The following is a 27447-nucleotide window of genomic DNA, read 5'->3' on the forward strand; positions in this document are numbered from 1 at the left end:
CAATAACCTCAACGATTACACACAAGTGGCACTCACTCCTATCATCATGAAGTGCTTTGAGAAATTGGTCTGCCGGCACATCATTTCTGGTCTTCCACATACATTTGATAAACAACAGTTTGCATACAGAAGAAATAGATCTACAGAGGACGCTATAACCATCACTCTTCACACTGCTCTGACTCATCTAGAACAGAGAGGAGGAGTATGTGAGGATGCTTTTTGTAGATTTTAGTTCTGCATTTAACATAATTCTTCCACATAGACTAGTGTCTAAACCTCTGGACCTTGGACTTTCTTATTCAATCTGCCCTTGGATTATGGATTTCCTGTCTGGCCATTCACAGAGGGTCAGATTAGGTAATCATACTTCTTCAGCCCTTATTCTTAACACTGGTACACCACAGGGTTGTGTGTTGAGTACCTTACTCTATACTCTTTATGCGCATGACTGCATTCTCACTCATGCTAGTAATACTATTATTAAATTTGCAGATGATACAACAGTGATGGGACTCATCTCTGGGGGGGAGGGAATGAGTCTGCCTACCGAGATGAGGTGGACTGGTTGCTTTCATGCTGTGGAGACAATAACTTGGTCCTCAACACCAATAAGACCAAGGAGCTTATAGTGGACTATAGAAGGAACAGATCAGACATCCAACCCTTGCTTATCAATGGAGACCAAGTGGAGCAAGTGCCAGTTTTAAGTTTCTGGGTGTTACTATAAAAGAGGACCTGACCTGGGGTGCTCACAACACTGGTCAAAAGGGCCCAGCAGAGATTATACTACCTGAGAATTCTCAGAAAACAACAACTGAATGAAAAACTGCTGGCGACTTTCTACTGCTACACCATAGAGAGTATCTTAACTTACTGCACCTCTGTATGGTTTGCCAGTTGCACAGTGGCAGATAAGAAAGCACTCCAGAGGGTTAATGTCATTGCCCAGAGGATCATTGGTTGCCCTCTCCCCTCTTTGGAAGAGCTTTATAGCTCCTGCTGCCTTAAGAATGTTCAAAACATTCTCAAAGATCCATTTCATCCCGGGCACCCTTTTTTTGAACTATTACCATCTGGCAGACAGTACAGAATAATAAAAACAAAGACAAATAGGCTGAAAAAAAAAAGCTTCTATCCCAGAGCAGTAGCTCTGTTGAATTCTACTGTATAGTACAGTGTTGGTGTGGTGTTGGAGGTTTTCAATTCAATGTGTGGAATGTGAAGGATGTGTGTTTGTGTTTATTTTCATGGTCATGGTCATGATGTGCACTGAAGATGGTGTTTGATTTCGTTGTACAAGGTGCAATGACAATAAACTAAACTAAACATGCAAACGTGCTCACCCACCCTTTGCACAACCCAATTCTGAATGGGCCACGGACTGGTACTGGGCTGCAGCCCAGGGATTAGGGACTCTTGCTTTAGGCCACATTGTATTGAAAGCTAAAAACTTGTCAGAGTAAGAGGGCAAGTTCATCCAATTCAAATGAAATAATGCAAATACATTTTTATTACTCATTTTGCTGGATGCTTATGTCTCTTTAGTCTAGGAATCTCAAGCAGAAGACTAACTAGTTTTGAAAACAATGAAACTCACTCTGTATATATTTACATGTACATCTGAATGTGAAGTCAGCTTTAAATTGTAAGCCATCTTGATTATTCATGCAAGTAAAATTGCAAGATACAAATAAAATCAATAAAAACAAAATAGTATGGATTATGCTTCTTTGAATACACGTTATGCAAAAACAATCAGGGCCTCTGAGAGCTGGAAAATGTAAGCTTTCTGTAACAGACTTGCAGCAAGAACAATGTAAAAAAAAAAACACCTTTTCCCAATCCTTATTCAAAAGTGGTTCTTTTTTTTTTTTAATAAATTTTTTATTAATTTTCAATAAACAAACATACACAAACAAAACACAAAACATGAAAACATAGAACTTCTTTTTGGAAAGCGGCTGTCCCGGGTTACATCTTTTTGTACAGACATAAATCAAATTCATGCTCACTTTATATACCATTTCATATTTTATTTACCATTCTACATTTTCTATATAGCTTCTCCCCTCTTTTCACTCTCTTAATTCTATTTTATTTATTTCATCTCAATTTAAATCATTATGCTTGCATCTTTTGTCTGTTCTATTTCAATTATCTATTATCTTTTCTCATTAACACAAAATTTCTCCTGTAATCACTGATTGAAGTATGACGCCTTTATACCTTTCCCCTAAATTTAACACTTAAAATAATATATAATTTTCATTTTGATTCTGCTTAGTACATTCTAAAGCTACGTACTATATTTTAAAATAGGAAAATAATAAGTTTATAATATAATTAAAACAATAATCCATAGCAAATTAAACTCTATCATTAAATCTTAAGCATTTTACACATTCCTTTTAATATTTTATCCCATTTTATAATCATATAATGTTCCAGTTTTCTAACATTATTTCAAATACAAATACAACAATACAGTCTTATGTACTTTTGCAGAATCTCTTTTTTAATTATATTTTTACCCATTATCTCTGAATAAATCCTGTTTCTTTACATCTTGTTTCAAACCTTTGTAACTTCTCTTCCCTTTTTCCCTTCCTTTCTTCTTCAATCTAACCTTTTTACCCCCCCCGTCTCTTGATCTCCACCCTCTTAATCTCCACCCTCTTCTGTATTCCTCTTTTCTGTTGCTTTCTGACATTGTATCGATTTTTCACCTTATTTTCCCCTTTTTTGGTTGTTTTTTTAAGTCTTAAATTCTCCATTCTCTTTCCCCTCTTTCCCTTTTCTTCCCCAGCTAGAGTTGTTTGTTCATTAAAGATGGCTTCTTCTTCATCCCAATCTTCTTGTTCTTGTAGTTTCTGATAGGTAGAAATCGCCATTTCTAAGAAATGAAAAACAGATCCAGAAGAGCCCTTCCCTTCTTGTTCCTCTTTTAGCTTTTTAAATTCCATTTTCAGTTCATCAACAAGTAATGCCATTGTGAACAATTTTTTAAACAACCCAAATGTTTTTAGTCTTTCAAATAATCGTTTCCAAAGGTCCCAAAGTCACCAAGCAATCCAAATACACACAAACTGTTTCATTTAGCACTTTCTTCTTTTTATACTTTCTCTTCCTGGGGTACAGTTCAGTTGCAAAGTTCCAAAATATATCTTTTAGAAGTCTTGTTACAATTTAACTCTAGTCTTATAAGTTCCAAGCAGCCTCCTCCAGCAAAATCTTAATATTAATTCTTTTCCTCTCCCTTCCCACTTATAGCAAAAAAATTTTTTTTTCCCAATGTTCAGAAATCTTTAATGTCCCCTTGGCTTTAATTTTCAAATTTAATTACCTGCTGATGCCAAAACGGGTTTTTCCGATTTCCATCTGGTATCACCATAAGGAAGGAGAGTGAGAAAAAACAAACTTTCCCTTTTTACTTTCATTCGCCGCTTTTTCCGATCTTCTTTGGGAGCGATGTATCTTTAATGAAATTTAAATTCCAGGGTATTTAAATGTTACTTATTATCCCGGTCAGCCAAAAACTTTCACTTCTCAGCTTCCTCCTGCACATTCTTATCCGGATGAAAGCTTCTTTGTGGCGGCCATTGCTGACCGCCGCTCCACCGCTTTTGGAAAAGGGAGTTAAGCCAGCTGAGGAGGGGGGTTGCGATTCCCCCGGACCCCTGCTGGATCTCCCCTGTCTTCAGTTACCTCTACGGGGTAACTATTAGCCCCCAAATCCGGCTGGATCGGGGGCACTCCAGCGGCGAGCGCAGCAGAAACCGCGCACGATCGCGGATTCCTGCCGCCGCCGAAGCCTTGCAAACCAGAAGTCCAAAAGTGGTTCTTGAGGATGCAGTTTCTAAAGAGTCAGGAAACTTGATTGTTGATAATGGCACTTAGGTCTTTCTTTTTTTAACAAAAAACAATGTAGTGAAGCTTACTGTATGATTTGGGGCCAGTCACTCTCCCTCAGTCCAACCTATTTCAGAGAATCATGAATGAAAAATGAAAAAATAATAATTAAAAATCCAGTACAGGTAATCCTTAAGGTACGACAGGCCATTTAATGAATGTTCGAAGTTACAATGCACACCCCAAAAGCTAAACATGAATCCGTTTCAAGGTTACAAACTTTGCAGCACTCCCTTACAACCAACCACAGAGACATTGCAGCATACCCACCCACTTATTTCTCTCCCATCCTGCCTGGCCAGGTCCTCAGAGGTACTGGGTCTGCTTTGCTAACATACTGGGTTGTATGCACTTCTCCCCACTCCCCCATCACCAATCACTTACTTTCCTTTTGATGAGCTCAGGAAGTCAGGGCAGAGAAGGCCATGCTGGGCTTTTTAATTTGTTTGACTTACGCACTGCCTTTCTATTCTACTAAGTAGTTAAAGTAATTCCCTAAAAGGTACTCCTTAGTAAGTACCATACTTGGGGTGTTGAGGATTGTGGGTTAACTCTAGGTGAGCCATCAGTAACACTTGTAGTTTAACATACAGAGTTTTAGCAGCTTTATAGCCTTAAATAATGGATAGTTGTGCCATTATGAGGTAAGTGATGGTTCACAGTAACACAGTAACTTGACAATCAAATACATCCAAACCAATAGAAGCTAATATATAGCAATATTCCTGATCTTTCCATTTCAGTTTCTTATTTGTCAAAAGGGATTGCAAATGATGATTTAATATGGAGTGAAAAAAAAGTACATAAAGGAATTTGTATCTAAATGAGCCACAGAGAAAATTTATATTTATGGAGATTTTCAGTCATCCAGGTCATGGTTATCCCAAAGGTGCTTTTTCAAAAGGCAACTGGACTTTGTTTTTCCTTAGAGAATTAAAAGAAAACAGATTATAACTCTTTGTCCTTTGATTTTGTTTTGTAGCCCAGATCATCCTGAAAACATCATTACAAACGGAGTATTGGTGGTAATCATGATTTATTTTTAAAGATATTTTCTAAAGTGATTGAATCCACAGCACCCATTAGAGAGCAAGAGTGAATCAGAAACCACAGGATTGTTTAATAGTTGCAACAACGTTATATGGACTGCAGCTGATATAGATTTGGCATGGCTTAGGACAGGCTGTCAAACTCCTGGCCCGTGGGCCAGATGTGTCACATGCTGGCCACACCCATGCCCAGTTTAGCAAAGGGGAAAAAAAGTCCCGATAGTCATGTGACGCCACTGTGATGATGTGAGTTTGACACCCTTGGCTTAGAACAAGGACTAATCATTAGGCAACCCATAGTTATCTGTTTCTCCAGTGCACCGCATTGGCCGGGACAAAGAGAAATGTAGTACGTCTTTTACAGTGAGAGCAATCAACCAATGGAACAGCTTGCCTTCAGAAGTTGTGGGAGCGTCATCATTGGAGGCTTTCAAGAAGAGACTGGACTGCCAGTCTGGACTGTCAGAAATGGTGTCGGGCAGAGGTCTCATTCTTGTGGCCCGCGGGCCAATTGCGGCCCGCAGGACAATATCCTGTGGCCCCCACCGTGATATGAAAGTATAATATTAGTGTATAATGTAAATATAAAGTATAATATAAAGTATATTATGCGGCCCAGCCTCACCCAGACTCTGCCTCCAGTGGCCCCCAGGTAAATTGTGTTTGAGACCCCTGGTGTAGGGTCTTCTGCTTGGGCAGGGGGGGTTGGACTAGATGACCTACAAGATCCCTTCCAACTTTGTAAATCTGTTAAATCTGTTTTACCAATACCCTGGATATGGAACAGGAGGTACAACTTTCACGCCAATCTTTGAAATGAGCTGGAACCTTAATCTTTGCAACAAATCAATCTTTGTGAAGAGCCGGAGCCTTTCCTTAATGGGAAGGCAAGGTTTAAAAATATTTGGAATGGACTCAGGGTGGCAATAAAAAAAATGAATATTCTAACTAAGAATATGCAGAAAATGTACAAAAACATTTTTAATTTAAAATGGATTGTTCAAACCATTCCGGTTCTGTTCTGAACTTGATATAGCACAGTTGCAATCCCACAACATTTCTGGAATTAGGGTAATACAGAAACTATGTTTTGAGTGTAAATCAGTCTGAATTCAAAATGTCTTGTGTTCTCTAAATTATAGCAATAACATTGACATGAAAAACAAAAATCCTGCATCATATCTAATCCAGCCATAAAATTAGGTGGAATTTCCTTGAACCCAAGATTAATCTCATTTAATCTCATACTGATAATGGGAGTTTAAGCAGGAGGGAATTGCCATGGCCGTAGATTCTTTTCATAACACTGATGGGATAGAGGTCTCTCTTCCTCAATCCCTCCCAATTATTTGAACCTCATTAGGTCTATCCCCTGCAGTCAACAGTGTTGGTAATGGACTTAGCTTGTCCATCAGCAAAATACAGTACATCATAGGGACTCATGGGCCATTTAGTTAAAGTTAAATGCTAAACTTATTCCTTTCAGCACCCAACCTTTTTATAGTATTGGTAAGATTTAATACAGCACACTTTTTCCAAGTCTCCTCCTTCTCCTTTATTGATCATCCCAACTTCAGTTGATTATTTTTTTCCTAACTATCATTGAAAACCTATGTGACAAAAATATTTGACTTAGAATAAGATTATAATTATGGCTATTTCATTCTCATTATAATCTAGAAATCATTAGAGTAATAAGAGATGCAGGTCACTTAATCGTGTGTGTCACAAGCACTGGCTATCCATGGTTGTTTAAAAAAATAGGATAATTTTTTAATTCATGAATCAGGCAGCTTACTCCAACTCATCAGGCATCTACTGTAGATGTGGGTCCAACAGCTTTAGTCATAGTTTAATAGTTCAGGATAAGTATTGTCTTGTGACAAAACCATGACTCAATAACATAGCACAGGTTTTGCAGACCAAAGATCTCATGTCTAATCCATAGCACCTGTGATGGAATGTGCAGTTGGAAGATTGGGGAAATGTCAGCAATACCTCTGTGGTTTCTCATGGATGAGACAGCACATTCTAGAAAGGTGCCCTAAACAACAGACTGCATAGTCCTAAACTTGATGATAGAAGGAGAAAAAGGTACCCTAGAATCTCGCAGGACATATCTGTTAGGTTAGAAGGTTATAGCTTCAGTCTAGCGAGATTTTGTCAATTAGATATAAAAAAATAAAGAAATGGACTTGACTGAATTGATGTTGTCCTTAGGTTGGGCCTGACAGTACCTCCACTTAAGGTAGCAAATGATAGATAATGGTAGGAAATGAGAGATCAGTGATTGCCAATCAGAATAGGCAATATAAGAGTACAATAAAAAATAATCTGACCTGGTATAAAACAGGCTCCTTTGCTCAAGATAGTATTAAATCTCAGGAATTATGTACCTATTTATGGTATGAGATATCATCTAGTGTCACAATGCATGGGAACATGCAAAATTACCAACTGATTTACAGGATTCTGAGGAGCAAAGGCATACCATATCCAGGCTGAAAAATCTGATGAACACTAGATGGCAGCAAAGAGACATAAAATCCCTAATTCTCAGCTGCTAGCTAGTGGTTGCTCACATGTTTCCAGCCTGGAGGAGGCACCATCTACAGATCACTATAGAAATGTCATGTATACGACAATTGATGTTTCTGATAGTGGTAACACATTTTTGAAGTATTTCCATTACTACCCACATATACGTGCACCATACTAATGAACTGATCTATAAAGTCATGAATCCCCAGTTCCAAATGGTTGAGAGAAAAAGAAAAAAGGAACAGGAAATTAGAGGAGCAAAAATCAATAGAATTTTTTGGGGGAAATATATCAGATGAAAAGAGACAGTAGCTGGAAAGTTAGAAACTTAGTAGGTCAAGTAAAGATTCTTGTATTAGCTTTGCATCTTTGTGTAACCTGATATCCATTGTTTTTACAGTCACGTGAAGTTTCATGTCTGGAAGTCAGAGTCAATACTGAGAAACTGAAGCAACAATTCACAAGTGAGGTCATTGCATTATGAATTGGTTCTGCCTGGGTTGCTTTGGGTTAGAACTAGGAAGACTAAAATGCTACGTGAAATGGGTGGCATATAGATTTAATAAATAAATAAGTAAAAATGACCCTTTAGTTATTTCAGCTTTCAATGGATGTATTCAGAACTGTATAGCATGTTACACTGTATGAATTTATCTTATAGCTCATTGTCCTTACCTGAATACAAACAATAACTCCTAAACCCACTCTGAAGGAATGATCATTTCTTACCACCCGCAATACCTCTGAAATGACACTAACATTGACAAAATGTCATTTCTGAGGCATTGGGAGAAAATGTGGTGCTTGCCAGCATGCTGATTTGGATCTCTATCACTGCAAGTACAGTGGACCAGTTTTTTAGAGAAAGATCATATATACAAGCTGCTCTGCCATTCGTGAAGGTAAACCGTCACGAATAGGGGGTGAATTTTTTTTTGAGAAACTGTTCTTGAACTAAGAAAAATATTACTTTTGTTTCCTCAGATTTATTTCTCATGAGGTGTTCCCTGACTTATGTTTTTAAAAAATTGTTAAAAGAAATGAATTTGCCTTGAAAATTCAGATTAGCAATATTCTTTCTACTCCAAAATTCCAGGAGTTGTATTAGCTGGAGCCTAAAAACAGCTATTATTAATATTGTTTGTTTTTTATTCTATCCACATAGAAGGTGATTTAACACTCACAGTTAAGGGTTCATTTGAAGAAACACAGAAGATTTTATTGGGTCCTGATTCCAGTCAGAATAGTAGTAACATCATTCAGTTTCACTGTATCAAGAATCATCAGTCCAACCTGGAGATCGAACTACCTACAAAAATGTATTGGTCAAAGGTATTATTATCATGGATAGTACTGCATCAATATGGCTGAAATAAATGAAGGGGGAAATATTTTGACAAATTCTGTTATCCTGAATCAGTGTTTCTTAGCCTCAGCAACTTTAAGATGTGTGGACTTCAGCTTAATGTGTAGGCTTCAGCTTAAAGCTACTGAAGTTGAGAAACTCAGTCCTGAACCCACTTGCTCAATTTGATTTGTTAGATTGAGAAAAAAGGATTGATTTTTTTCCCCAACATTTTTCCAGGACTAGTCTTTCCCAATTCGTCTCAAGGACGAGGGTTGCAAAATACAATCTAATTTTTGCACCACTTTTTTTTAAAGTCTAAATTTATATCCAATTAACCTTTTCCATCTGAGTAGGGAGCCAACCACTCTCTATTACGACTTGCCAAATATTGTAAAATCTATTTGTGAGAGCTAGGGCATCCTCTAGAGTAGATTTGGAGAAAGTGAATTAAGCTACTAGAGAGAGCAGAAGGTGGGAAAATTCTGACTGCAGAAGTGAATGCTGGCTTGCACTCTTCAGAAATATTTATTTTTTATAATAAATCTACCATCTATCTATCTATCTGTCTATCTATCTATCTATCTATCTATCTATCTATCTATCTATCTATCTATCTATCTATCTATCTATCTATCTATCTATCATCTAGTGTTAATCTGTGTTTCAGCATATAACATTTATGTAGTAAATGTTCACATTTTTTTCTTCTTTTAAGTGCTTTTATATATATATATATATATGTTTCTGTTTAGCTGGCTTCATTTGGAGGAAACTCAATATGTACTTCTACTGTGATTTTGCCTTTGACTGAACTTCCTTTACAAGAGAAAATAATGCTAGGAGAGGTGAGCTCTTTTTCTTAATGGAAACAATGCATTAATTAGAATCGATGAACTATGGAATATGACAGCTTGCAGAGATATTTATAAATAAATGGAGGTTTATAGATAAATGGAAATAAATGTATGTACACACATACTGTACTGCTCAGAACCTGTGTTCACATTTTGGGGATCCTCCTGGACTCCAGACTGCCAACATATACATACAGACATATATACTCAGTGAGACTTACTGAGTAAGTATGTATGTGTATATTTACAGTATCTATAGCCTGCCTCAACTCCTATGGACTTGAACTGCCAAAATTCTATGTCTACGATTGTAGAATGATCTGCCTCTAAAGTTACACTTTCTGAGTTCCTAATTATTGTTTCAAAAGAAGTTCCATAAAACAAAAAACACTATAGAAGGGGAATATTTTTGTGAATAGAAAATCTGTTGTTAACATCAGATATAATTTCAACTGTATAGTAGATCTAAAACTAAAGTTGATTTCATAACAAGATTGGGTTGTTCTTTATCCTTCCCTAATTATGAAGGCATAGAATAGTGAATGATATACCTGATAATCTGTTTATTCCCTTGATTTTCAGAATGAATCTTTTGATCTACACGTGAAGGCAAAAGAATGGTAAAATATCAGCTTTTTAAGATAATAAAGGAGGAACATCTTACATAATTTTATTTTAAATTAAGATTCTCTGATCTTTATTCAAGGAAAATTCATTTTAATGAGACTGAATACTTAAACTCTATTGAAATTAAGTAAGTAAAGCTAGTAATGTCATCAATTTTCAAAATTCCCAATATAAACAAAATGGGGATCTATTATTTCACCCTACTGCAACTGATTTCTGAGCAGTTGGGATATTTTTAACATACAATGTAATCCTTTCTCCATTGCTGTATCTTCCATTCCTTTAGAACATACTTCATCCTTCAAGTGCTACTGTATATTCCAATTGACTTACCAGGTCATCATTATACCTCTGATTCACATTTGCCTTCCTGTGCTAATAGTTCAAGCTCACTTTATTTCCTTTTCTCACGCTGATAATTAAATGATAGACAATGAAAGACAGTTATAGACAATTGAATACTGCATCCAGTTTTGGTCACCACCTTACAAAAAGATGTCGAGACTTTGGAAAAAGTGCAGAGAAGAGCAACTAAGAGGATGAAAGGCTTGGAGACTAAAACATATGAAGAACAGTTGCAGGATTTGGGTATGGCTAGTCTAGATAAAAGAAAGACTAGGGGTGATATGATAGCAGTGTTTCAGTATTCAAGGGGCTGCCACAAAGAAGAGGGGAATGAACAATTAACAGCTTGCCTTCAGAAGTTGTGGGTGCTTCATCACTGGAGACGTTATAGGGTCTCCTGCTTGAGCAGGGGTTGGACTAGAAGGCCTCCAAAATACCTTCCAGCTCTATTCTCATTAGATTAAAGCCATGAAATCAATAAACCATGTTCTCCCAGTCTTTTCTAATTGTACAGTGTAATAGGGCTTATTGTAGTAACACTTCAAACTTCTTTTGCAAAACACAAGCCTTAGTCCGAGGTTCGTACTCCTGAGGTTTGTTTTTGTCTTTTCCAACTCCACAACTCCCATCATGTTGATAATCCTAATCATATTTTGAGAAACAAAAAGGTCTTTAGTCATTCAAGCTGTAGTATTCTTCTTTCCTTTTCTAGTTCTCTTCCATGGACAGGAAATATGGATGAAAAAAACAACAACACCTGTGTTCTTGACCTTCCTCTTAGATGATCCAGGGAAGTTCTTCCTTGCAATGTTATATGCCCCCACATAAATTGGAAGAAGGATTATTTTTACTTATTCAATTACTTTCTATAGCTGCCCATTTCAATCCGTGACTTGCTTCTTCAGATCTTTTACTGAAGCTCTTGCTTTAAATCAGAACATAAATATAAGTTCAGAGGTTTCATTCAATTTCATCTTTGTTTCTTAAGGCGCCATCAGCCTAAGTCTTTATTTCTTTTTCCCTTTTCATATTCTCATTTTACTAAGCTTTGCCTTAAGAACACTTATTAAAGATTGCCCTTGAACTCCATCTGCTAAACCCAAGTGAGAAACACTTCTTAGATTTTCTCTATTCATTCAGTTACTATACATTCTGAAGATTGGATGCGTTATATTTACAGCCTTTGCTTTCTTAGCAAGAAATAGCCACTATCTCCTTCATGGTGGGCAATCAACATTTCTCAGGCTACAGTTTTTGTAATCCACTGTTCAGGAGATGAACTTCCTTCCCTCATACCTGAACATACCACATAACTTCTGTGATAATTTCCTTTTCTTTCCTGACTCTTTATCCTATAACATCATTAGCAAGCTCCTACTTTGGACATTGAGCAGACAATGCTTGATTTCCTTTAGCTTTTCAAAATAGGCCCAGTTAAGAAAAAGACATTCTAGAGATTCCAGGAAAGTTCTTTATTATCATGGGGTATAATAATTGATTCTATCCAAAACTTTACTGTCCCTGTAAGGAGGGCTATTCTGAATCTCTCTCTCATATCCTCTACTTTCCCACTTTTTAAATTCTAGTTAGGGTTTCTTAAAATGCCTGCTTAATGGTAAAAGTAAAATCAGTTTACCATAAAGGTAAAAACATTGAGATTGACTTACCTCTTGCCAGCTCATCTTATTATCTCTTTTTTGCTGTTCCAAACACTGGACTTTCTTACTTACTTACTTCCAATCATCTCAGGGTAGTTCCCAATCAATATACATAATGTATATGTAATATTAATCTGTCAGGTAAATCACCGTCATAAGATGGCGACTGTGGTAACCAAACATTAAGCAATTAATACAAATATTAATATTTAAGTTGCCCCCAAATCCATTTTTATTCTTATGCAACAAACTATTGTGATTCTACTTTTGTAAATAAACAGGAAGTTAATCTGAAGACTATTTAGTTAACTGATATGTTAATAAAGGATGGATTGCAAAATATAAATTATTATATTTTAGGCCTAAAGAACTAGATGAGCGCTTAGGGTATGATTTGTGTGCAGAAGAACAAGATTTCCTAAGGAAGAGAAGGAAATATGTCGCTGCTGCCATCAAGAAGACTCTTCAGCTACAAAAAGAACTGAAAGATGATGAGGTAGGCCAAGCAGGGACATATCCACTTTGTTTTGTTGCCCCAATAAGTTTATAAAAATTACTAATTCCATTTCTGAATTAGCATAATATATTCTGGGGCAAATTGCCATTAACAGCAAAAACACCCTTTTGTAGGTTCAACCATGTCAAACGTTAATGGGTGTGTAGAGAGAAGTCAAGAATAAAGGAGAGGTGTCAGTAATAAGGATATAGTGTTTCGTCTTTCAAGTGGAAGAAAATAAGTTAGTCATCTTGACTGCTAAAAGCATAATTAGAATATAAACTTATTTTTACAGCTGAGTACAAATGGTGTCAAAATTAGGTGAATTGGATGGACAATTTCTCAGAATGTCTACAGGGAAAGGACAACCTCTGCAACAGTTTCTCCAGGACAGGACACCTCCTTTGTTAGGCAAGCAATCATCGCTTAATCACTACCCTTTTCAGTGACCATTTGAAGATATGAAGGTCTTACCACTGGGTCTCACATGACTGTTGCAGAGTCCCCATGGTCACATGATTAGGATATGGATGCTTTGCAACTGGTGGGCATTTATGCCATCTTTGCATCCCATGGCCAAGTGTTCATCATTTGTGTCTGGCTCCTGAGAAGTAAAGTCAACGAAGAATCTAGCAGTAAAAATCACAAGTCACAATCATGTGATGTCACACTTAGCAACTGTGTTGTTCTATAACTATAACTAACTATAGTACTATCACTGAAAATAGCTTCATAGCACAAATTCTTTCTTGATGTCTTGCCTTTGATCTGAATTGAAATGTGGGAAGCTAAGGAAGCTGCCATGATTGACAAGCAATGTTGCTGGAGCGATGATTGTTCAATGAAGAATACAGCATTCACATGCATCACCATGCAACCTCATAGTTAAGTTGGTAGGAGGAACACTACCCTCCATTCACAAACATTTTCCAACCTATAAGCATTTATTTTCCTTCCCGATAAATCTAAAGTAACATTTCTTTCTTCAACTTGAATGAGAACTGATAGAAAAAATACAAGAGCATTTTCCCATATAATTTCTGTCAACGCCTACAATGAGAACTTGCCTATGGTACATTTGCTCAATCTTCTCAATCTTAAGATTTTTTTTTCTCCCGAAGCAATGATTAACAGCTTACTATTTGTCTCGCTCTGCCCTTTGGTGCTTAATAGGTACCAGTAATTGCAGTCATGACAACTGGTGGTGGAACCAGATCTTTTACAGCAATGTATGGAAGCCTTCTGGGTTTGCAGAAACTGAATCTATTAGACTGTCTTACATACCTTACGGGTTTATCTGGCACAACATGGTAAGAAGGATTTTCTTTTCATTTACTATCTTTCATGACCCATCCATTATATAGTGCATGTGGCATTATGTGTGTGGCATTACAAATATTTTTCTGTTGCAGAAAAAGTTCATAACAATATGGAAGTCCAGGATTTTAAAACTTTGCACACCGCAATCCCCTAAATTAAATATGAATTTATAGTATACAACCTCCACCTTTTCCATGAATAAAACTAATGATTTAATTGGGATGGGCTTGGGCAAGACATAAACATATCATTTTTACTTTAAAATTATTTTAAAATTAATATAATTAAATTTTAATCTTTTATCAAATGAACAATGCTAGAAGCTTACCACTTCATAAATAATGCTTCATTGGAATTAAGTGTTTTTTTTTTACTAGTTAGAGTTACGGTTAACAACAATTTGTAGTTGAGATGGATCTGCTACATGATGCTCAGTGTACATTCTTAGGGGCAAAATATTCAATAGAGAACCAATCACCTACTTCTTACATCATCTTCTCTTGATGATGGTTTTCCCCTCCCTGTTTTTTTTCTTCCATTTAATGGTCCAATAAATAGGAAATCTGTGGAAAAACCAAAATATTGAAATTTCAGTATAACTGATCACTATTATCAACTTAAATAAAAATACTATGACACTCATGGGACAATGTTATGTGGCATTTCAGATGCTATATTTTGAATGCTGCCCCTTCCACGTGGGAAGCCCTGCTACACTGTTCCCATTTCTCAGAAAGCCCTCTTGAGGAAGAAAAGCAGGGGAATATTATTGTATGTCATTATTAATATTATAATATCCCAAATTATATGTAAACCTAGCAATAGTGTTGCTGTTTCTGAAAGTAAGGTTTCCATGCTGTTAGTTCTGTGCTACTCTTACATTTTTTTTTATTATTATTTTCAATAAAAACTTAGGACCATGTGTAAATTATATGAAGATCCTGACTGGTCTCAGAAGTACCTGGAAGAAGCCATTAACAAAGCCCGAAGACAAGTGACCAAATCTAAATTTAACTGTTTTTCCAGTGAGAAATTGAAGTATTATTATAATGAGCTTAATCAAAAAATCAAAGAAGGACATAGCACTTCCTTTATAGACCTCTGGGGCCTCATCATTGAGTCCATGTTTCATGATGGGGTAATAAGCCTTCGTATTAATTAATGGGGAGTTACACACAATGGATGTATGTTTTGAAAAAGTAGTAGCCTAATAGGAAAGTCCTTCTTCATATACTGTTCAATTGTTTATGGAAGTTAAGTACGACATGTCACAAGCTGGGAGGGTTCTCAAAGTGGATAATAACAGATATATGAAAGATTCATCTCTCGGTGATTATTAGCCACATATACTTTATGTTCAGGATTAAAAGTTGCATGCATAGGCAGCGAGAGAAGGCAGATGACCTAAACATTCTGCTTTTGGACAACCTGGAAATATTCGCTTTTGGGGGGAACTGGAATGTTTTGTTAGATGATCTTTACATTTGACATAGCAAGGTTCTTTCAGTGTTCTTACATGAGGGTTAACGTAGATATGTAACTCATGTAAGTTCCTATACACAGGTAATTCTTCCCCTACCCCACTCCATCTTGCTTATGGTTTAGCAAACAGAGAAGGACTCTATGTATCCTTACTATGTTAAGATTCAAAGTGAGTTCTCTGATAAAACTGGGACATCTGTGGACATGTGTTGGTCAACATAAATATTTTTGTGCCTCTGTCAAAGAAAGACAATCACACCCTTTCTGATCAGCGCATGGCCGTGAATGAAGGTCAGAACCCTTTCCCTATTTACTTGGCAGTCAACCTAAAAGACAACTACAGTGCTCAAGATTTTAAAGGTAATGCTGTATTAAATGAACTATGATATATATTGAGTCATATTATTCTGTATTAACATTTTAATTGTTTAATACTAAAATGTAAATAGGTGAGCATTTTTTCACCTTAGAAGGGAACAAATTCTCAGAGAAGAACAAATTCCTGGAATAAGATAAAATTCCCACTTTCAGGGCAAAACAAAATAAAAAAAAGAAAGAACAGTATCAGCGTTCCAGAAGACCTCAACTCCAATAGATAACCCCGAAACAGACATGTTCTCAAAGTTTCCTTTTATTAGAATAGTAAACTGGCATATCTGGGAAATCCCGAATCTGAAAATTCTGGATTTCCCTCCAATAAGTAAAAAATTACAAATGCACCCCCTACACCCTTCATTGTATCACATGCCCCAATCACCATCTGTCTCACCTTGAGATATCCCCTCAAACATTCCTCACCCAGGTGCAGAAATAACATGACCTTGATTGTAAAGAAGAATGCTATTATGTCTAACCACATATGCTCCACAAAATTCCCCTCCCCCATTTTCCCAGACTCAAGAATGTGGCAGTGTGGAAGCTTCCGGTGCTAATATGGTTTCCAGAGCTAACAAACAGCTTATGTCCTTTGGTTACTTTTAGAGCCGGAAACAACTAGCACGTATGTGGGAGGGGAACCTTTACTTTTTAGGATGATATTAACGGTCATCTCGTGCTTCCAGAATGGCTAGAATTCACCCCTTATGAGGTGGGAAGTATGAAATATGGCGCCTATATTCGTTCAGAAGATTTTGGGAATGAATTTTTCATGGGACGACTGATGAAGAAGTTCCCAGAAATTCGGATCTGCTTCATGCAAGGTAAATAAATAAATAAATCATAATGTAAACAAAAGAAAGCTATTGTGCAATGTTGTAAATTGCCTACATTACTTTTTTTTCCAAGAAATTTATTTAAGTATTTATTTATGTATTTGTTAGATTTATATGGCCTTCCACTCATTCTCAATGACTCTGGGTGGCTTATAAGCAATAAAAAAGAATAAAAAACAGTAACCCCTGACTCCCCTTTCCCCCACAAGAGAAACTCCGTGTAAAGACTTTATTTAGAGGAGCCCAAACATTACTGCAGTGACTTGGAATAGCAGAAAAAGGAAATAGAGCATCTGTACACCACATTCCAACAAAATGGATATCCACGCAACTTTATCAAAAAATCCCTGACCGCTCAACCCAATACAGCAGAACCAACACCAACCTTAAATAGTATTACATTGCTGTACATCAAGAATATATCAGAAACCACCGACTATTACAGCCACATGGAATTAGCATAGCACATAAGCCAACTAAAGCTCTTCAAAATATCCTAAGCAAACCAAAAGACCCAACAACCCCAGAAGAAGAAAAAAAACGGAGTCATCTACAACGTACAATGCAAGGACTGCAACAACCACTACATAGGACAAACAGGCAGAAGACTGGCAGAACGCATCCATGAACACCAAGTAGCAGTCATAAGACATGATGAAAATTCTTTAATTTCAGAACATATAGACAGATTTAACCATAGTTTCATTTGGGAAAATGTGACCATCCTAGACCAAGCCAACTCCAAAAACACTGGGAAATTTCTAGAAGCTTAGCACTCTGACAAATCAGTCATCAATAGACACAGACATTAACAACATACACTGCTCAAAAAAAATAAAGGGAACACTTAAACAACACAATGTAACTCCAAGTCAATCACACTTCTGTGAAATCAAACTGTCCACTTAGGTAGCAACACTGATTGACAATTTCAATGCTGTTGTCCAAATGGAATAGACAAGAGGTGGAAAGCAGAGGCAGTTAGCAAGACATCCCCCAATAAAGGAGTGGTTCTGCAGGTGGTGACCACAGACCACTTCTCCGTTCCTATGCTTTCTGGCTGATGGTTTGGTCACTTTTGAATGCTGGCGGTGCTTTCACTCTAGTGGTAGCATGAGATGGAGTCTACAACCCACACAAGTGGCTGAGGTAGTGCAGCTCATCCAGGATGGCACATCAATGCGAGCTGTGGCAAGAAGGTTTGCTGTGTCTGTCAGCGTAGTGTCCAGAGCATGAAGGCACTACCAGGAGACAGGCCAATACATCAGGAGATGTGGAGGAGGCTGTAGGAGGGCAACAGCCCAGCATCAGGACCGCTACCTCTGCCTTTGTGCAAGGAGGGACAGGAGGAGCACTGCCAGAGCCCTGCAAAATGACCTCCAGCAGACCACAAATGTTCATGTGGCTGCTCAAATGGTCAGAAACAGACTCTATGAGGGTGGTATGAGGGCCCGACATCCACAGGTGGGGGTTGTGCTTATAGCCCAACACCGTGCAGGACGTTTGGCATTTGCCAGAGAACACCAAGATTGGCAAATTCGCCACTGGAACCCTGTGCGCTTCACAGATGAAAGCAGGTTCATACTGAGCACATGTGATAGACGTGACAGGGTCTGGAGATGCCGTGGAGAACGTTCTGCTGCCTGCAACATCCTCCAGCATGACTGGTTTGGCAGTGGGTCAGTAATGGTGTGGGGTGGCATTTCTTTAGGGGTCTGCACAGTGCTCCATGTGCTCGCCAGAGGTAGCCTGACTGCCATTAGATACCGAGATGAGATCTTCAGACCCCTTGTGAGACCATATGCTGGTGCGGTTGGCCCTGGGTTCCTCCTAATGCACAATAATGCTAGACCTCATTTGGCTGGAGTGTGTCAGCAGTTCCTGCAAGATGAAGGCATTGATGCTATGGACTGGCCCGCCCGTTCCCCAGACCTGAATCCAATTGAGCACATCTGGGACACCATGTCTCGTTCCATCCACCAACGCCACGTTGCACCACAGACTGTCCAGGAGTTGGGGGATGCTTTAGTCCAGGTGTGGGAGGAGATCCCTCAGGAGACCATCCGCCACCTCATCAGGAGCATGCTCAGGCATTGTAGGGAGGTCATACAGGCACGTGGAGGCCACACACACTACTGAGCCTCATTTTGACTTGTTTTAAGGACATTACATCAAAGTTGGATCAGCCTGTAGTGTTTTTTTCCACTTTAATTTTGAGTGTAAGTCCAAATCCATGGTTTGCTAAATTTGATTTCCATTGATAATTTTTGTGTGATTTTGTTGTCAGCACATTCAACTATGTAATGAACAAAATATTTAATAAGAATATTTCATTCATTCAGATCTAGGATGTCTTATTTTTGTGTTCCCTTTATTTTTTTGAGCAGTGTATATAGATTATGCAAAAGAGACTCACCCAGCCCCAAAAGGAGCAAAAAACCCAAGCACCTCTCCACTAGCAACCAGCACTCAGATCAGCATCAATCAAGAAACTGCCAAAGAAGCCAACAACCCAATCAAAGAATTTCTAAGACCACCCCCACCAACACTGACAGGCAAACCATTAGAATTATAAACTAACCGCAAACAGCATTCCTTGCTATCACTGATGATGTTACCTAGTTTGGGTAATGAAACATCTGCAAGAAAACAAGCAAGCTCAGAGAGCACCAAGGACCCTTCATGTCAACCCTGAGCTACAAATATTTATTAGACCCCACTTCACAAGTCATTAAAAAAAATCTTGGGTTTCACCATAGTTGTATTTTATTATCTCTACTCTGCTTCCTATAAATTTCATACAAAATATTTAATGTGATTTCACTTTTGATGGGAGACCAATTTTTTTTCATGATCACTTGACCAAGCACTCAAAATGTGAATTATCAACAGGGTGAGTGATAAATGTGCATGAGATTAAAAGAAATTCTTGTACATTTTATAGCTATATAGATGATGATATTTTGGCAGATATCACCCAATGCAGAACTTAGTAAATTCATCTTAGTTGATCAGCTAATCTCCCTTAGAGTACATTCGGAATAAAATAATACTTGCCTGCTCTTTGGAAGAAGGGGGCATGATGGCTCAGCAGTTAAAGACCCTGACTTTGTCAGCTGGAAAGCTAACAGCCTAGGTTCAAGACCCAAATGCCACACAAAGGGGTGAGCTTCCCAGTTTGAGAGTGTGCAAAAGCAAGTAGATAAATAGGTTCCGCTTTCATGGGAAGCAGATGTGGTATTCAGCAGGTTCTGACCTGTTCTGGAGAACTGGTAGCAGAAATTTTGAGTAGTTTGGAGAACCTCTGACTGGCCCCGCCCCCATCTATTCTCTGCCTCCCAAGTCCCAGCTGATTGGCTGGATCTTCTTTTGTTGCCCTGCACAGGAGAATGGAGCTGAAAAGCAGGTTAGTGGGGTGGGGAGGGAATGAGATTTTGCAGTACCCTTCCCCCAGGAGTGGGAAGGGAATGGGGATTTTGCAGTATCCTTCCCCTGCCGTGCCCACCAAGCCACACCCACTAAGCCATGCCACACCCACCAAGCCATGCCCACACAACGGTAATAATTTTTTTTGAATCCCATCACTGGTGGGAAGGTAACAGCATTCTGTGAGTTTCAGCATATAATCATGCTGGCCACATCACCCCAGAAAGGTCTTTGGATAACACTGGCTCCCTCTGCTAAGAAACTGAGAGGAGCATCACCCCCTAGAATCAGGGACAGGGGAAACTTTTACCTTTGCTCTTTGGAAAGTTTTCTGCCAGTGTATTAATTGGTACCTGTGCTTGAATACTATTCTGTGTGTAATTGCATGCCTATACTTGGAAACTCTTCATTCAGGACTCCACAAATGATATTTGGGTTTTATAGTGAAACATGGCTATAGAAAAAAAAAATACTTCTGTACACAGGCTGAACACTTTTTCCTTTTCCAAGAATGTGAGTCCTGAGGTAATGCATAGATTTATTGTTTTCTAGCTGTTTTCAGTAGTTTTTCATAGGTATCTGAAGCAGTTACAACGATCATTTTTTCTAATTGATCAAGTTATAAAGTCTTTATGGTTATCTAAAATATATTTGTGTAACCTAACAATTCTTGATTAGAAATATCTAGAAAACTCAGAATGAGGGTAAAAGCTGCAAGCTGAAATTTTAAGTGCAGTGGAAATGAAACAATTTCATTTTGACACCATCAATTTAAGACTTCATTTACATTTATTAAACCAATTATTTAAATATATTTGACAGGTATGTGGAGCAGTATATTTTCTTTGGATTTAATCTATTTCTGGAATGTAGCTAATGACTCAGAAGAATTCTGGCATAGGTGGACAAGAGACAGAATACAAGACATTGGTAAGGTGATTTCCTTTTTCCCTTCTTGTTTTCCCTGGTTTGTAAATTTTGTTATTGTTCTTCTACCTTTATTAAGATTAATGAGTTCATCCCAGTAAGAAGGGACATGTTTCTGTATGTAGTTACTGATCTGAATTTAGATAAGTTTTAAAATTCTTGCAAAGTTCTCTTCATTATTTTGTTAAGTAGAGTGAAATACCCAATCCTTTTCATGCCTAACCCATAATGATGTTTTTAAATTCTCTTTTGTTTTTACCTCCAGATATGGTCAGAATACATGAGACCATTGCTTTTTTGAAATATGTTGTTTAAATTAGCTTTTCTCAACCAGATGCTTTCCATGCAGTCTGGAATTCTGAAAACTAAGTCCCAACACACTTGGAAAATAATGCTCCATAGAAAGAAACTGTTTGATATATACCTGTATACGTCTTTGCAATGGTGGTTGTTAGCCAAATATATCTTGGATTTTATTCCCAAGTCATTACAGTTAAGATATAGGCCTTTCATCAGCCAGTAATAAACTATGGTTTGCCAAGGTTTTGAGACAGTCTTTTCCAACTTGTCTCTTTGATCATGCATCTTAACTGGATATGCTGGATATGCTAAAGACCCCTTCTTTTCATAATGCATGCCTGCTAGAAAAGGTATGTTCATCTAGTAATGCTACTTTACAGGCTCTGTTTTCTAGAGATGCCATTGTCAAACTATCAGGAATTTGGCAATGAAGTCACAGTCTGGCTGGTCACTTTAGAAAGCTGTAATAACAATAGTCCCTAACACCTCCACATCTATCTTTCTCTGTGAAAGTCCATGACTGCCTGGTTTTTATATATGTTATATAGTTATTGTTTTGCCACTAGAATATTTATTATTCAAATAAATATACAAATATTTAAATGTAAACATTGAGAACCCTCGTTCTGCACAAAACTTTGCCACAAGCTGTTGAACCTCCTATAAGTTTATTGGTGCCCACATTCAAAAGCCTGAGAATAGTCAAAAGGCATGAATGGTTCTTTCTGTCTTTTACAGATGATTCTCTTCTACCTTCAAAGCCACATGAGCTGAACTCTCGCCTACTCACTTGCCAAAGCCAGCTTTCCTCTTCTATCCGAGATGTCTTAACTAGACGCCCAACAATAGCAGAATATCCTAATTTCCTGAGGGGCTTTCAGTTTCATGATGAATACTTGAAGAACGTCCATTTTTCTGCATGGAAAGGCACAGTAATAAACTTACATTTGTGGTTTATCTTGGCTTCAGAAAGTGTTCTTGGTATCATATTTAATTAGCATGTAGCTAGCCAGTTCCATACTTGTGAATGATGATCTTTTCTTTCCACATGTCACTAAGGATAATGGACTTAGAGCTAAAGATCTACTAATTCATTTTAGTTCTGCTTCATTTCACAAAGAGGACTGTGGAAGGGATGTTTCAATCTGAACCTGACTACTTGCTCCATTAAAGACATTTTGGAAGTGGAATGGCAGACTATACATTTTGTTTTAAATGCAAAATAAGTTGAGCACCTTTTGCTGCTTCTGTTTGGATGATATAGTACTTTTCTTGCATATGTTGTTTGTGGCCACATTTGTGCTTCGTGGGAATATCTGTACAGTATGATTTAAAAAGTCAAGTTGGCCACCATGATGGTGCAACACAAAAAGCTAGATGCAGCTCCCAGTCCACTGTAATAGCTGCCATCTTACATTTTGGATTTGGTACTTTTTTTAAAAAGTAAAAGTTTTTTATTTTTTATTTATTTTTACACATCTCTTCACGTGAGCAACATGATTCCAGATTATAACACTTGTACATAGTCATACTTTCATTTCCATTAATCTTATATAATATCATCTCATATCATTATCCATTTCACTCATCTTTAAATAAATCTTTAAATAAATTTGCATTTCATATTTCAGTTTATTAGTTCAATATCAATATCATTTCATCCACACATAGGTTTTCAATTCTTTATCCCCTATTATTTCCATTTTCAGCCTACCATCTATTTTATTTTACATTACACATCATTATTATCCTTAATTTTCTCTAAGCCAGTATATAATAAACAATAAAAAAAGTAAAAGTAAAATAAAGCCAATGTATTTAGGATCCACATGGTGTTTTCCATTCCCCTACTTTAAAGATAATAACATATTCTCATTATACACTTCTAATATCCATTAAATAATCAACTGTATATTTTAAAATGTATATATTTTAAGATATCCCCCCCAAAAAATCATTAGAGTAACTTCTTAATATGTCTCATTTTATCTTCACTTTACTTATAATCTTTAATAATCATGTTTTTTCTTCCTTTCCCCTTAGCCAAAGTTTGTCAATATATTTTAATTCATTTCCATTCCCCTGTTTTTAATCCTCCAAAGAAAGGGTTCATAACAGCATAATTCATATATAATTCATATATATATATATATATATATATATATATATATATATATATATATATATATATATATATATATATATATATATATATATTTGTTTTCTTAAGTTTTCGGTACTTACATGTATGGTGTTCGGCTTGGTTGGGTATTTTCCCACGTCATTGTAGTTCTTTTAAAGTTTCTTAAAACACAATACAGAAGCCTGATGATGGCAGATGAGATTCTGCTGAAACGTTGCTACAACTTTAAAAGAACTACAATGACGTGGGAAAATACTCGAACTAAGCCGCAACATATATATATATATAATATATATATATATATATATATATATATATATATATATATATATATATATATACATACACACACACACACACACACACACACACACACACACATACATACATACAAATTATACAGTCCTAAAATATTTCCCAGCAAGTTTTAAACTAAGTACCAATATACAGTACATATCCATGTGGTATCCTGGGTTTGGTACTTTTAACGACAACAACAACAAACCCTCTAGTACTTTAAATTTCTTTTCAATATTGGAAACAGATGCTTATGCCATCACAGCATTTGAAAACAATATATATTTTCTACAAAACCCTTTTCCAATTTTTCAGGATTGAAAATATTTCTGCTAGTTAATTTTCTTTCATTTGAAAAACGGAGTAAAAAAGTTTCAAAATAAATAATTGGAACTCAAGCACTAGATGTAATTTACAAATAGTATATTAATGTTATGAAATGGAAGCGTCATTTATGAAACAAACTGATATCAGTAAAAATATCCAGTTGTCCTCCAAGAAAGTTAATATATAAGAACCTTTGGGATATAGAAGTACATAAATAATTCTCTGGTATTTTTAGGCAGGGCTGCAAACTCTTGTTTAAAATCTTGGAGAACCTCTACTGGTTGATATCCATATCATCAACAGATGAATCAATTATCTGATTTACTAATGCACCATTTCCTGTATTCATACATGCACAAATTCCATTGGGCTGGCAGATAATTATGTTTGCTGAATTGTATTTGACTTAGGGCATAATTTTCTGAGCTTCAGAACTCAACTCTAAGGCTAAATTTCTGGGATTAAAAAACCCCAGATGGCTATTCAGTAAGGAGTTTAATATTTTATTTGTCAAATTTAGAAACCACATATCTCCCTTACATTTATCTCTTCGTTACCATCTAGATGCGGCCATCTAGATTTTTGCATCCCATTTCTGGTCTTTACAAATCCAATCCAAACCCTACCAGTAAATTAAATTAGGTTTCCTTCATGTCCAGCTGCAGTAGAAAACTGTGCTTTATTATGAGAGCTGAAATAAAATTTCATTTGGCTTCTAGATGTAGTGTAGAACAGGAAGTACTATTTTGTTCTTCAAATCTGGTAGCAAAACTGAAGATTTTTCTAACTAATACTGTAATTCTATGTAGTTAGAATAGAGATAAAAGACAGTTATTTGCGACTTAGAAATCTATTGACCCTTGCTCAAGTATTAACTAATACTGTAGATGCTTTTAGGTTCTTCAAGAGTGTTTTAAGGCCTATAAAGGACTATAGCTGAGTTGACTGATTCTATCTTACCTCCTTCAGGTACCTGCTTTAATCAAGCTCCATTTGCTTTAATAACAACATGCTATCATGCTATTAGTAAACAAATGGACAGAATAACTTATGGGTTTGTTGTGTTCCTCTTTAAAAGGAGTTATTCTTTAAGAAACATGGTTGTTTAAAATTACAGGACTTGGGATCTGCAAAAGAAAGCTAGTAAATATGAAATTTGGAAGCTAGGAGAGGGAATATTTCAAACATCTATTTCATACAGGGACTTTCTAGAACAAAGGTAGACAACTTGGAGGCTCAGAAGCATATGACAGTCATAAAAAAGTATGTCCCTGATAAACATTTAAGCTTCTTAAATTTGGGGGGTGCATCCTCTGTAGATCTTCAGATGTTCTTTCCCTTCCTGCAGTGTTAAATATATATGTTATTAAATATAAATGTTATTTAAAAGAGGGGTCACCAATCTTTTGGACCTCAGGGGCCACCAAACTCATAATTTTAGATCCCAGGGACCACTAACTGGTTCTGTGGGCATGGCCTAATTTGTGGGTGTGGCTTGGTGGTCATGTGACTGGCTGGGCATGGCTTATATGTCAATATTATAAATATTGATATAAATATTGATATTTTATAAAAAAGAGCAACTTTTACCCAAAATCAGGCAAAGCAGGCAGATTGAGTTGCTCATAGAATCACAGATTCATTCAGAGATCTATCTATCTGCCATTGGCTAGCTCAGTCTGTCACATCAAATTTGATTGCAAACAAACTCATAAAATTAACTCACAACACACCATGAATGTAAATATTGATTTTTTTATAAAAAAAAGAGCAACTTTTACCCCAAATCAGGCAAAGCAGGCAGATTGAGTTGCTCACAGACTCATTCAGTGATCTATCTATCTGCCATTGGCTAGCTCAGTCTCTCAAATTTGCTTGCCGTGAGTCTGCACTGAATTTGCTTGCAAGCAAACCTTCAGTCCTAAGGGAGGTTCGTCTGTGCTGAGCTGAAGATCTGAAGACTAGCTAGAAAGCAAGAAATCAACTATTTCCTGCTTCCTAGCTAATCTAAATCTCCTGGCACAGCAGAACAGATGATGGTTGGAAAAAGGAAAAATAGCAATTTAGCAGGAAAGTTTACCGGTTAAGGAGTGAATGGGCGGGGAGGGTTCCCATGGGCCATGTGGGCGGCGCAGCCTTGTGTTTCTGTGCAGCTTGGATTAATTGCTTTGTGGGGGTGCTCTGGGGATAAGATTCCTCTGCAGCCCACCAAGATTTTCTCACAGCCCACCAGTGGGCCGCGGCCCACCAGTTGGCGGCTGCTGATTTAAAACATACTAGAAAAAAACTGCACTTACTGTACTATAATGAATTTTAAGGTATAAGTATAAACAAAATGAAGTTGTTGTCTTACCACTCCTGCTACTTTTTAGTATATTTTTGAGCACTCCTTGAATATTACATTCAGCCAAAGGCCCAAGAGAAATTGTGTACTCCTGCTAGAGAATATTGACTGGAAAACTCTGCTTTTCAGATTCTGTGCTGGACTCTCAACCTAACCTGCTGATGGAAACAGCAGAGCAACCTTTGTCTCTGGTGGATACTGGATTTTTCATCAATACAAGCTACCCACCTCTTTTAAAACCAGAAAGAAGAGTGGATGTTATACTACATTTAAATTATAGTGGAGGAGCACAGACTTTTGTAAGAGACAATCCTACCTTTAATTTTTTTTTTTTGCATTTCAGTCAACTCTGAACTATTTCAAGAGCACCTTATTTCCAGAAGAGATATATTTGTCTCTTTTGTACTAACAAATTAGCATAAGTTATATATGTTTTTATTACTTTGGATTCTTGTTGATTTTGGGAAAGATTAATGATTTTAATGAAGAATGTGGCTAGCCCAGAGTATGTTAATTTTGAATAGGATAGTTTTTTTCCTGTTGAATTTTATGAGTTGGAATTTCTATGGAACTTGATTTTTGTGGGTGTGATAAGTACTGTTGAGAAAGCTCTATAGTATTCCGGATTGTAAGCAGTGCATTGCAATTTATCATCTGCTTTTCTTCTGTTACTATATTGTAACTTTATCAGTTTCCTATCTGTTAAATATGGACTAGATATATCAGTTATTATTCCTACAAATGGTACAAATATTGCAGGTGTCCACTATGGACTGTATATATTTGAAAATGTTGAGAAATATTCAAGTTTAGACTTTTTGAGGTCTTCAATAAGGATGT

General features: G+C 36.9%; 1 protein-coding gene across 1 annotated transcript in view; it reads left to right on the plus strand.

The window, feature by feature from the left end:
- PLA2G4E (phospholipase A2 group IVE) overlaps positions 1–27447 on the plus strand; it is a 55232-nt gene that overhangs the window by 25453 nt on the left and 2332 nt on the right. The window contains exons 7-19 of the mRNA XM_087951668.1: positions 4895–4937; positions 7903–7966; positions 8668–8834; positions 9603–9695; positions 10287–10324; positions 12695–12830; positions 14004–14140; positions 15066–15288; positions 15878–15992; positions 16694–16831; positions 21092–21199; positions 22235–22423; positions 26737–26906. Of these exons, the coding sequence (XP_087807794.1) occupies positions 4895–4937; positions 7903–7966; positions 8668–8834; positions 9603–9695; positions 10287–10324; positions 12695–12830; positions 14004–14140; positions 15066–15288; positions 15878–15992; positions 16694–16831; positions 21092–21199; positions 22235–22423; positions 26737–26906 (1621 nt within the window). The remainder of the gene's footprint in view (positions 1–4894; positions 4938–7902; positions 7967–8667; positions 8835–9602; positions 9696–10286; positions 10325–12694; positions 12831–14003; positions 14141–15065; positions 15289–15877; positions 15993–16693; positions 16832–21091; positions 21200–22234; positions 22424–26736; positions 26907–27447) is intronic.

The sequence above is a fragment of the Notechis scutatus genome, chromosome 1 (assembly GCF_049901735.1).
Source record: "Notechis scutatus isolate UNSWTSFEM ecotype Mainland chromosome 1, rNotScu1.2, whole genome shotgun sequence".
NCBI classification, from domain to species: Eukaryota; Metazoa; Chordata; class Lepidosauria; order Squamata; family Elapidae; genus Notechis; species Notechis scutatus.